The sequence below is a fragment of the Homarus americanus genome, unplaced genomic scaffold, assembly GCF_018991925.1.
Source record: "Homarus americanus isolate GMGI-L3 unplaced genomic scaffold, GMGI_Hamer_2.0 scaffold2783, whole genome shotgun sequence".
Classification (NCBI taxonomy): Eukaryota; Metazoa; Arthropoda; class Malacostraca; order Decapoda; family Nephropidae; genus Homarus; species Homarus americanus.
The window spans coordinates 19,281-32,659 of record NW_024752905.1 but is presented as its reverse complement, the minus strand read 5'-3'; the positions used below and the strand labels follow the sequence as shown (position 1 = coordinate 32,659).

The following is a 13,379-nucleotide window of genomic DNA, read 5'->3' as shown; positions in this document are numbered from 1 at the left end:
TGGATCCTTGAACCCAATGTAACAATGTCATGAGTTTCCCGCCACCTGAGAGTTCCCGCCAATTTCAAGCCAATAGTATGAAGGTCTTAGGCCTATAGTATGAAGGCCTTAGGCCTGTCTTCAACCAATGAGAAAGCCTATGAGGCGTGACGTCATGAAAGTTGTGGCGTCCCTTGTGGGCTGACGCAGTTTGAAAAGCGGAGTCTGTGTTTGGTCAGAGTTAAGTGTGGTTGTGTCCTGGGTGTCACCTCCTTATATGGCGGCTATAATGTGAGTACCTATTAGGTTTATCCGTTTCACGAAATGTATTGTGATTCATATAACCCCTAGGTAGCTAGCTCGGAAGATAGGTTATTGTTTCGAAAGTGTAACTGTTCATTTTGAGTAACGTCGTTAATAAATGAAGAATCATTATGATTAGTTCTCAATTCCCTTGTGTTGACTAAAACATTGTCATGCATGTGTTTGGTGTCATACAGTAATACAGTTAGTCCTAAATAATAAGTATTTCATATTTTCTCCTCTTAAGTGTTGTATCTTAGTTCCCCTGACCAGCCTCCCTCAATCTCCCCTTGCTGGTGTGTTAGGGGCCACTGTAGGCCTACATTCCTGCCCCTCAGACTCACCACAAACATAAACCTTCCTCATCTCAGAAGTATACGAGTACCTGTATAACGAACACAGAAGAAAAGAGAATTGGATAATAAAGAAAGAGTAAAAGAAAGAATAAAAGAGTAAATAAATAAATAAAAAAGAATTAAATAGACAATATAAGAGTAATTTGTTACATAAAATATGTTACATTAAATATAGGGACATAAAATTTGTTACACCAAAGTATCAATACCATGTGTTTGCGTTGGGACCCAAAGATCGCAAATCACAAATTCTTAAATACATAAAAGGAACCAGTGACCCTAAGAGCCCATATTAATGATAAGTACAAGATTAGAAATGAAATACCTGTACAGTAAATATACAACTTGATATTTGTACACAGCATCGTAGGGGCTGGTGCATATACAGTACAGTACTGTACAAACAGTATAGGGTTACAGGTGAGGTGAAGTATTTGTGTGTTGGGGAGGGAGGAACCTAGCTGAAAGATGGTGCAGGGAATATGTGTGATGTTAGACTACTTTTACTTTTTTACTTTTACCCTCTTCACTGATTGGCTCATTAGCCACTTGGGTGATCAGTCACATCTTTGATACACACTGATGGCAAGTGCTGAGCATGTACTGGCTCCTGAATGTATCTGAACCTGCTCCGGTGTTTGTCAAGTCTGGTCTTGAAAGAGCTCACACTCAGTGCCGTCACAACGCTCTCTGGCAGATTGTTCCAAGAGTTCACAATTCTCACTCAGAAAAGGAGAAGTCCAAAACAGGTGCATTGCACCCATAAGTTCCAGTACAGTACTGTACTTATTATGTACATGTTAGAGCACTGCAAATACAGTACAAATTGCTTGGAGTATAAGTGTCCAGTTTCCACCTCATGATTGGGTAAATCAAGGCCATTTGGTAGGGGACAAAAAATTTCCAGTGACAGCTTAATCAAGTAACAGCAGAGGGCTCCAAGCTCCGAACATCACTATGCCATTCAGATATCTATTTTGTATAATTGGGTCACAGGGGTTAGGAACAAATGGTTTGATGTGATAAACTTGTTGGAAATTAACACTGAAAAACAAAAAACAAGTTTAATTTCAGAAATGTTAGTATTAAAGTCTCAACATAAACTGAACATTTTAAGTGGCAGCTGGCAACTACACTGGGTTAACCTTTGACCAATAATTCATATGTTCCAACAAATACAAGTACCTGTATATACACGAATGAAACAAAAATATACGCACTGCTACAGTAATACAGTACACACAGAGATAATAAAAGTTAATCTACATAGGATGGCCTGGCATGTCCGTCCATACTCACTGACCCACCTACACTTACATCAGCTGATTGATGATGATGCTGCGGGAGAGGAAATTATCCACAAACTTTCTCTTATATATTATAATATTGAAGGTGATCTGGGTCATTTTACCCTTTCTTTGTTAAATACTTTTTCTTTCAAGGTTTTTATTTACTTTTTTCTGATTAAATTTTGTTGAAAAGTGTGAATTACAGGTACAGGCTGGACCCCTCTAATGCAGGATCCGATAGTCTGGCAGCTTCGATCGTTCGGCACGGTGTTTGAATCTGGCTGTCGTTAGTTTTTGTTCATATGCTTTACTTTATCACATAATGTTTTACAGGTTCAGGTATCAATAATTCAATAATATACAATTTTCTCTTTGCTTTTTCTGCTAATCTACTTATTTCTGTGTCACAGTACAGTAAACCTGTGCCATAGTACTAACATTGTCATAAGGAGGTCCAGTAAGCCTGGGCTAGATTTATGTTGATATAAGTTGTATTGGTACCAGTAACAGTACATTTTATGCATTATTTTGCCTTTATTTAACCTCGGCTTCGATGGTTCAGAATTTTCCTTAATCCGGAACCGGTCTGGTCCCAAGCTTCCTGGATAAGCGAGGTCCAACCGGTACCACATTTTAAGACAACCTTATACAGGATGGATTTTGAATGAAATTGACATACAAACTCCCACATTTTGCCAATTACTGACCAGGGAATTGGAGAGAATCTGTTATGTAAAGGGAGTTGGAGTAACCTCAGTAAAGTTTGTATACCAAATGTGTAGATTAAGAATTTGAGCAAATGTGTTTCTGCCACAGTAAAAGTCAAATTATCTGATCCATCGAAGGTCCCATGCAAGTTGGATAATCAGACCTTTACTATAATTGTAGTAACCCTAACCTCTCACTTTCTTTACTTGTTTTGCACCACTTTCTCTCCTTTCTTTACTTGTTTTGCACCACTTTCTCTCCTTTCTTCGAGTTTTTTGATAGAATACCTTCACAATACTCTACAGTAATAACTCCATTAGCCGGAACTCTCCAAAAATGTGCAGTACCCGGAATTGAAATTGGCTTGGAAATTTTCTGGAAAAAGTCTTTCAATTCTGGGTCTGTGAACGAGCTTTAGAGGCTGAAAATCAGGAGAATTTTTCTAGAAAATTCCGAAAAAATTATGGAAACTCCAATTTTTTTTTTTTTTACCGGGTCTGGGAGCAAATTCAGAGGATGAAATAATGCTTACCGTAATTTCCGGAAAATTCCAAGAAATTTTACCAGGACCCGGAAAAATCAGGTGATGTGGGATTTTTGTGGGTTTCAGACAGTTGTCTCATTACCTGGAAATCTCTCATCCCTGGAAGAGCTCTGCACCAATTACTCTGGCTAACAGGGATACAATGGAGTTATGATAATTTGTGAAATACAAATTCACATTCTTAAATTCATAGATACAGCACCTCTTTTTGAAATTTCCTAGTCAAATATTCGTAATTCATGGCTAAGTGTTGGCTGCCGCATTGTTTATTTACACAAGAAGCCATAAAAGTTGTGGAAATATCATTTCAATGCTCTCCTCCTCCAACCTCAATAATACATCATTATACAATTTCACCATAATTCTCATATTGTTTACTGTAGGAACCGCTTTAATAAGACATTATCTAAAGTAATAAATTTTCTTGAGAACAAAAATCCTACACTTAACCCAAATTGAGTTGCTGTGGGGTATTAAATTGCTGGTTCATTGTTTACATAGCGCGGTCACAGCCAGCCTGGCTCCTGCGTGTTTTGATGATGTGTTGGTGTAATCCACAGGATGAGTATGAGAAGGGAAACAGATGTTTAAGTAATATCGAATTAGTTGTACAATATCTATTTGTTACTATATCTTTTCGATGTGTTATGTACAATGTTTAGTGTTTGGTAAAGTAGTTTTGGAACAGTTTATGGGTATTTTTTGGCCTCTGGTACCTAACGAGGGAATTATCAAGACTCCACTGTATCTGATCATATTTCAGGGCAGAGGAGGGATGGTTGGGAGAGTGAGGGACTGATATAGGAGGGAGGGAGAGGTGGAGTTGAGGGAGAGACCGGTGTAGGAGGGATGGTGGGTCAGGAGTAGGAGAGAATGGAAGACAAAAGTGGAAGAAAAGAAGTTAGAGAAAGTGTGAACAAAAAAGATGGAAGGTGAAGAGAAGCAGGAGAAAGATATTTTACAAAGCAGCTCCATAATCTTTATTCCAAACTCCAGGTGCATAATATAACATGGACTATGTACACACTCCATGCTGCTTATATGTGGAGAGAGAGAGATAGAGAGAAGAGAGAGACCTGCTGCAGGAAAGTCCATTAGAGAACACAGCTCCTTGAAGCTAACCTTATAAGCTCAACAGGCTCATAACCTGGCCTGATCCACCCACAGTTTCCTGACTGGGGATGTTCTCCTGGATAGACGTCTCCGTATTGGGCATCACTGATCCTGACCCGGCCTCTGGGCCTGATTCCATCCCAAACCACTTTCCAAGCTCACAATCGGCTGTGACCCCCCTTGCCCCCAGAATGGCTCTACCCAGGACAATTCACCCACCTCACCACCCCCCTGGTCACCCCCGCCGGAACCGTTTAGTGCTCCTCTTGGTCAGTGTGAGGGGCCTCTGGATCAACATTGGCACAGTTTTGCCGTAAAGAGCAATGCGAACATCATTGTAGTTAAAGACAATACTGAACAGCAGCATGGAGTCCACATTTGGAAAATAAATGGTGTACTACAGCCAGTGGGTCAGGAAAAATTGTCAAGGAAAGGCAGGTGGAGGTGTGGTTGTCTGTTTCAAGGAAGCACTTCAGGTGTAGGTCCTGGAAGCTAACATCCCAGCGTGGATGGAAGCACCTTTCTTTCGCATTGTCCTTGCCGGTGGTGCTGCTTTCATGCTCGGTGGTCTTTACTGCCCCCATTGGCAAGGATGCGCATCCCTCGACTTTCTGACAGAGCACCTGGATGACCTCCTTACACGACACAACTGTCAACACATCATGATCGCTGGGACTTCAATTATTATCTCGTCCAAGACTCCTATGATAACCTCCTGACAGTTCAGTGTCTGGTGGATCACAGAGATTTTCCTACCTACATACACATGGGGATGCTGGCGCTGTCTTCTCTGACCTTCAGGATGAGTCCATCTGATGCTACCAACTGGGACCAGTATGTAGTTCAGACCACTACGTGATCCTGTCCCAGATGATGTTGGGTGTGGCGAGTGATGAGGCCTCCACTCGTACCATTTGGCTCTCGGACTGTGCTAACTGGCCCTCCATGATCTGCACTACACGGACTGAGACAGTCTTCTTCTTGATGGTGTAGATCACAAGGCTAAGACCCTCACTACTTGACTCTTGGATATACAGCAGCTTTACGTACCACATCGCCAGTCCATCACCAAACCCATGGACTGTCCCTAGTTTGCTGCAGAGGCCAAGTATATGGCGTGGGTGAGGTACAAAGGGAACCCGACCCGACACAACAAATACGCGCACCGAATGACCTGCAAGCACATGGTTGCCACCAGTAAGTGGGCCATAACGAGATGGGAGGCCGATATGCACCGCAAGCCAACTGGTGTGGGGGTGGACTCCAAAATGTGGTTGGTGCTGGTGAAGGAGAACCAGAGGATTGGCCAACAAGAGTCAATTTCTCCTCTTACCAAACTGGAAAGAACTTTAGTTACCAGCAGCAGGGACAAGGCGGAGCTGCTGGGAGAGCTCTTCAGCCCTAAAATGACTGTCCCAGAACCCAATAGAACTTCTACAACTAGAGTGTGAGGAACAGCCGACCACAGTGGCAGTAACTCAAGAGTCAAACATCTACTTTGAAAATTTAATGTTAAAAAAAACAGTTGGCCCTGACAACATCAGCCCATATGTCTTCTGACATTGTGCCAATGAGCTAACTGGTCCTCTTTTGACTGTTTGCAACACCTGCAAGGTGGAAAACATGTGGCCTATCATGTGGAAGCAGGTCGTAACTGTCCATAAAAAGCAGTCAAAGTCGGACCCAGGAAACTACCGTTCCATATCACTGTTATCTGTGGTCAGTAAGTTATTTGAGAAGCTAGTCATGGAGGAAGTGTATTGCCACTTTGACCACCACAATCTGTTGTCTAGCTGGCAGTTTGGTTTCAGATCATATTGATCCACCTCAGACCTGCTGCTGCTCTTCTCTAGAGACTGGCAGGATGTATTGGACAATGATCTGGACACCCTCATGATTGCCCTTGACATAGCGGGGCCTTCGACTGGGTGTGGCACAGGGGCCTCCTGGAAAAGTTTCAATCGAAATGAACCGAGGGGAACCTCCTCCTGCTTTTAGCAGACTACCTGCGAGGGAGGATCCTCAGAGTTGTCGTCAACAGTCAGATCTCCTGAGATTTCCAATAGAGGCGTCGGTCCCTCAGGTATCTGTTTTGGGGTCGATTTTATGAAACGTCTATATTGATGACCTCCTACAACATATGCCAGTGGTATCAGCCTACTCTGATGATTGCACCCTATCGTGCTCTTATTCCCGCCAGGATAGCCAGCGAGCAGTCCAGAGACTGAACCAGCAACTGGAGCTGATCCGTGGATGGGGTACACGCTGTCAGGTAAATTTTGATCCTCAGTAAACACAAGCGATGGTGATATTCTGCTCCCCGGTGGCCTCCCACGCTGTGAAGGATAGAATTCTCTTTGGGGAGGTGCCTCTGCCACTTCTGGATTACATGACAATCCATGAAGTGGTTTTTGACAAACATTTGAGGTTCGACAAACACCTCAATAACTGCACGCAAGGCCTCACTCAGGGTATCTGCCCTGAGAAGGTTGACTAGATTCCTTGACCACAGTGAAATCCTGATGCTGTATAAGGCTCAGATAAGGCCTTATTTAGAGAACTTATCCCTGTTGTGGATGTGCAGCGCTCCTTCCCACATTGGAAAACTGGACAAAATACAGAGGCTAGCCTTGCGACTCATGGATTCTGCCTCACACCCTTCCCATGACATCATCACCACCGTGGACTCTCTGGAGCACCGGGGAGATGTGGCGGCCCTGACTGTTCCACAAGGCCCACGTCCAAGAGGTGCCTCACCTGGCGGATTTCAGGCTGGCCCTACGAGCTGCGCAGAGGAGCGCAAGAACGATGCTGTTGAGCGTCCAGCTGGTGGAGGTGCCGAGATCATGAGCCAGTCAGCATCAGATGACCTTCATGTCCAGTGTTTCACGACTGTGGAACCTCTTCACAGCGGCCATACAGGATGTTTGGAAGATGACTACCCAACCTGTCAAGATGGCCGCTCATAGATGGCGAGCGGTACTCCCAACTCCGCTGATTCTTCTACGAACCTGACACGTTACTTGAGGTCTAAAATATTTACTGTGTATTACTATGGAATTTTTTTCTAAAATATTATTTACTATGTGTACATTAGTGTATTTTTAGTGGCTTTAATTAATCCAGTGTCCTTAACTATGTACTCTATTATAATTTACTGTAACAACCCTGGGGAAGGTTTTTCAGGTAGGATAGTTTTACCCAAATTTTCCTTTAAACTAGTTATCATGTGATTAGGATAGAACCTTGTCAGTGATCCTCATGTAATTAACTGTTTTACTATATTTTTCTTGAACATCCTTTCAATCCTTGTTGACATTTATCCCTACTTTTTCTCTTTCCTTTTATCCATCTCATACTTTTCACTGTCTTCTCTCTCACTTTCACTTTTCCCTCTGCTTCCTTACTTACTTTATGGCAGTACAGGACTGTAGATAGATTATTGTCTTCCACAACAGCAGCAGGCACCGAAGATCGTCCTCCAGTCACTGTATCACAACAGTCCCCGAGAACCATATTCCAAGGAGTACTCGGACCAGAAATACAGTCCACAATGGACCCCGGAGGAGATGGTGCGGAACGTCAGGGACGTCATCCTCTCAAACGTTTCCTCATTTCAGATGTCATCCATAAGGACAAATTAAGATTATTTTAGAAAAAATAAACTAGATTTATTTTATGCCATTTCTCAAAAAAGGGTTAGCTTGGCCCAAGACATTGATGTGGTTGATAGCCAGCTCAGTGCATGTCACAGGGAAATAACACCCCACCAACCTTGTGTAGCCATATGAATGAAACCTCATGAACTCTTATCCAGAATGGTGTCAACTGAGTCATGGAACTCATAGAGAATATATGAGGAGCACAGAACCAAAGTAGGACAAGTGGTGGTATGCCCAAGAACAATATGTATGATGTCCTTCTTTAGTACATGTATCAACCAAATCTGTATTAACAATACAACAAATCTGCCACTTGAATTACTTCAATATCTTCACTGGTTCCATAGTTATGGTAAGTGATGGTTCACAAACTTAAATGCATTTTTCTCCGTTTTTCATTTACTGTACTTGTCGTACTTTGATTGTGTCTCTTGTAATTATCATAATTGTTAATAACTTTAGTGTGCATCCTGTTCTGTTAACCATCTTTTTTCTACAGTGATTTAAATCACATGAAAATTCTAAGAAATACAGGGTAGCTGACTATCCCAAATAGTTATAAGGTTTGAATAAGCTTCAGTACAGCTGCTCCCCGACTTACGACGGGGTTAGGGACCGACATCCAGGTCGTAAGTCGGAAATGCTTAAATAACACCACAAAACACTCACTTTTAAGCTTGCCAGCCATTTTAAAGTGAATTACAGATGAAAATTTTGTCTGTGTACTGACTTTGGGACTCAAAAATACGTAATTTGACCAAATTTTGGTATGACTGAGGCAGGTCGTAAGTGCGGGTGGACGTAAGTCGAGTAGGTCGTAAGTCGGGGAGTAGCTGTACTGTATTGTACTATGTTTTATTGTACAGTACAGAACTATGAAATTATTTGTTATTTTATGTAAATTCAAATACAGGTAAAGGAACACCTCACTATTTGTAGCCGCCGCTTATCAGTAATTGACATTTTGACACCCCCTATTCGATATTCTCAAAGCACACCCCACCTATTCACAAATAAATTTACGGTACCCTACAGTAATATTTCAAACCTTGTGGGCTTCCTGCAACTCTCATATTTTGCAGTAAGGACCACTTCACACGGGCGTGTATTTTCCACTTGTAAAGACCAGTGCGGTTTATAAATTAATGAACTTCAGTGGGAATATTCACACAGAGCACACACAGGAGATGCTAATCCCACACCTGTACAGGTACAGTAAACCCTTGCTCCACACCCTTTATTAACCCTTTCAAAAATTTCAAGGCTGAATTTCTCCATTATTGCTTTCTACTTTGCCTTGAAATTTATATTGCTAAGAGATCTATTATTGTCCATGAACATTACATAGATAAAATATTCAACCAAAAATAAATCTTGCAGTACTGTATTAGAGAAATTAGATTCCAGTTAGATTTTCAGGGCAGCCGTAAGGAAAATTCCACAAAAGTTCCAGATTTCAGAAGGGCAAACTTCGATAGTTTGAAGAGGCAGTTGAGAGAAGGGGTATCACGCTTGGGGGTGAACTACATGACCTCACATGATTTGACGGTCGAGACTGACCTGATAACGAGTTCTGAGGTTGCCGAGTTCCACGACAATTTAAGTAATGAGTTACTTAATGCACAAAGGCAGAACATACCATACAAAAAACTCAGATCAAACAACAATGACCCTAAATGGATAAATAATTATTTAAAGAACATTATTGGTCAAAGGAAGGCTATAGGTACTGTAAGTGGATAAATCGTGGCGAAGTTTACCTCCGAGATTATTGTAAGGTATTGGCCGGTAGGGTTAAGACCGAGATAAGAAAAGCAAAGAGGAATAATGAGCTGAGGATAGCAAGGGAGGCAAAGTCAAACCCCAAGGGATTCTATCAAATGTAGCAAACTAAAACACGAGAAAAGATTGGACCAATACAGTCAGATACCGGCTAGCTAACTGATAACGACGGAGAAATGAACAATATATCTGAATAAATATTTTTCAACAGTTTCACCACCGAAAATTTAAACATGATACCAGAGGCACCGACTCTATACAGAGATAGAGAATAAAACAAATTAAGCAGGATAGTAGTGACTAGTAACGATGTTAGTAAGCAAATAGACAAACTAAAGCCTAATAAGTCACCTGGTCCCGATGAGATATTTGCTAGAGTATTGAAGGAATGTAAGGAAGAGCTTAGTATGCCCTTAGCAAAGTTGTTTAACATGTCCTTAAAAACAGTGTAGTACCAGAATCCTGGAGGATAGCGAATGTAATACCGATTTTCAAGAAAGGAGATAGATACTATCCACTAGCTTCCGTCCAATCAGTCTAACATCAATTGTAGGCAAATTACTGGAAGCAATCATTTCAAACTCTATTCGAAATCACCTGGAGAAGCACAAGTTGATCAATGATTCCCAACATGGCTTCACAAGCGAGCGTTCATGTCTAACTAATCTTTTAACATTCTTTTCATCAGTTTTCGAATCAGTGGACAAGGGGCACAATTATGATGTGGTATATCTCAACTTTAGCAAAGCCTTCGACAGAATCCCCCACGAAAGACTAATAAGAAAGGTAGAGGCTCATGGCATTAAAGGTGATATTCTAAAATGGATTAGGGCGTGGTTACAGGACAGGAAACAGCGAGTGAGCATTAACGGCACTAAATCCCATTGGAGCAATGTCACTAGTGGTGTTCCCCAAGGCTCAGTACTTGGACCATTATTATTTATTATATACATAAATGACATAGATATCGGCATAGACAGCAACATAAGTAAATTTGCTGATGACACTAAAATAGGACTTGTAATTAAATCTGACAAGGACTCCGCAAAACTACAGGAAGATCTAAACAAATTTTTCGAATGGTCTGAAAAATGGCAGATGAAATTCAATGTGGACAAATGTAAAGTACTCAGTATAGGAGATGTAAACAGGGAAACCAGATACCAGATGAACAAGGATATTATTGAGAAATCCGACTGCGAGAGATTTAGGAGTAATGATAAGTAGGAATTTTAAGCCAAGTAAACAATGTGTTTTTGCTCGAAACAAGGCTAATAAAGTACTTGGGTTCATACAAAGGAGTGTTAGTTACAAGACTAGCGAGGTCATTTTAAGACTATATCTTGCGCTTGTGAGACCTTGTCATGATCGTAATGACTGCTAACCTGTTAAACTAATGATTCATATTACGCTTACACGTCCACAAAACCTTCTGAGTCTCCCAGTGGAAATGTCCTCCGTTCCCCCTGTTTCTTTGTTGACGTCATCGAGATGTTGTATGTTTGTTGATGGAAGTTGGAAAATTCTTTCTGCTACCAAGAACCTGTAAACCTTTTTTTTCACCTATGATTAGCAGAGACTGATAATTCATTGTGAAATTGTGGAAGGGAGGTTAACTGAGGAATGAGTTGATATTCCTGGAAAGGAAACTTTAAAATCTGCTCCACGGGTGTTGCAGCAAGGCGTTGCGTGTTGGGACCTGTTCCCATCCAACCTTTTGTTATCAATTTAATTCTTGCTTTTGAAAGCTCAGTCAGAGCATTGTTTGTAAAGATAATAGTAGGGAATGAAACTGAGTTCCTAGTCTCAGTTTCAAACGTCAGAGTGTTACAGTAACGTAATTCAGTGAAATGGTTGAGTAGGTGGAATCTGTGACTTTAGGGGGGGGTGGAAGGCGGCGGTTGCTTTTTTCATACCAGTCAGTGCCATGCTCCTCCACCCACAGGTAGGTCACTCCACCTTCTCCGTGTTGTAATTCGCCATTTTTAAGTGATTTGACCTAACTATAGTTTGTTTGTACAAGTGTTAAAGTAACGTAGTTGATGTGCTTTGAGTGAAGTATTTTATGTCCTTAGTTAATGTCCCTTTGAAACGTTGAGGTTCGTTATACACCGTCAGTCAGCGCCATGCTCCTCCACCCACAGGTCCCTAATGCAGCCTAGGCCGTGTCTGTAGCGTGGATGACGCATCCACTAGTCTTGGGAGATGTCTGAGATCCAGTGGAGTCGGGTGTCCCCTTGAACCCCGACCGTCAGAAGCTCCGCTACCACTCATGGGCCCCATAGGGGGTAGTACCTCTAACGCCCTGTCCCTGCGGTGAACCCGGATCGTCAAGCCCCCAAACAACTGCCAGCCCCATCATTGGTGGATGAGTACAGTACATAACTCGGTGGGGCTGTTGGTGTGGTGGTGTTAGTTCACCGGAATTATCGGAGTTTGTTGGAAGGTGTCACTTGGTGATGAGACTCCCAGGGCGGCCGCTGGAGTATTGCCCCTGGGGTATTGAGTGTTGTACTGGCAGGTGCCACTGGTTTTATTGGCACTAAGGTGCTGTAAGAGTTTATGTGTGTTTTGGTGTGGGTACACCCGGTAGTGGTGCAAGTAAATTGAGCCTGAGGGCATGGTACCAGGAGTTCCAGTTTTGGGTGAATACATTGTTTTTTCTGTAACCATTTTTGTGTTTAATAAACATTGTATTTGTATGTGGATCTATGATTCACCTTAGTATTCACCGTTGTTCTCTCCCTAATACTCGATACTATATTTACATGAACCTATGGGCCTTCCTCTCATGTCATGCTACCAGGTCAGAGTACCAACGTAAGTAGTAAGAGTGCCAAGCCCTTACAGGGTGGCAGCTTGTGGTGCGCGCTCTTACAAATGGTGGCCTCGGTGGCCCAGCAGTAAGTAGTAGCAGCCCGCACTCGTACAACCTCACTTGGATTATGCAGTTCAATTCTGGTCACCGTATTACAGAATGGATGTAGAATCCCAGGAAAGAATTCAGAGGAGAATGACAAGACTAATCCCGGGCATTAGGAACCTTGAGTACAAAGACAGGTTAAAGCGTCTTAATTTGCACTCCCTCGAGAGACGTAGAGCGAGGGGCGACATGATAGAGGTGTATAAATGGAAGTCAGGGCTAAACAAAGGGGACATTACAAAGGTACTCAAACTATCCAACCAGGTGCGAACTCGTAACAATGGTTTTAAATTAGACAAATTTAGATTTAGGCATGAAAGAGGTAAATATTGGTTTGGAAACAGAGTAGTGGATGAATGGAACAAGTTACCAAATATCATCATTAACTCAAATACGCTGGATATCTTCAAACATAGGTTGGATGCTTTATATGGGCAACAGGGGTTGGGTGTAAATGGGACTGCCCAGTATGGGCCAATAGGCCCGCTGAAGTTTCCTCCATTCTTATGTTCTTATGTTCTTATTAGAAAAAAATGGGGGTGTAACTGTGTTGAGGAAAGGTTCTTTTTGTGTTTTGTTTTTGTTTCAATGAAATCGGTTAAAAACTGGGCAAGAAATTTCAATCTGAGCATTGGAAACTTTGATTTTGAAGTACAGGCTGATAAAGTTTTTTCAACCTTTCTCCCCCATGTAAGTGCTCATTCTGAGCAGATTTTACAA

General features: G+C 42.0%; 1 protein-coding gene across 7 annotated transcripts in view; it reads left to right on the top strand.

Annotated features, from left to right (window-relative positions):
- LOC121855219 (BRISC and BRCA1-A complex member 2-like) overlaps positions 1-12,203 on the top strand; it is a 29,882-nt gene extending 17,679 nt beyond the window's left edge. For 3 of the 7 annotated variants that reach the window (XM_042350083.1, XM_042350084.1, XM_042350082.1), the window contains exon 9: positions 7,751-8,653. In XM_042350083.1, the coding sequence (XP_042206017.1) occupies positions 7,751-7,936 (186 nt within the window). In that variant the 3' untranslated portion in view covers positions 7,937-8,653. Of the gene's footprint in view, positions 1-2,132; positions 7,718-7,750; positions 8,654-11,880 lie in introns of those variants that run through there. The other 4 variants (XR_006086751.1, XM_042350087.1, XM_042350085.1 and 1 more) reach the window with 4 other exon arrangements.
- The last annotated feature ends 1,176 nt before the right edge of the window (positions 12,204-13,379 follow it).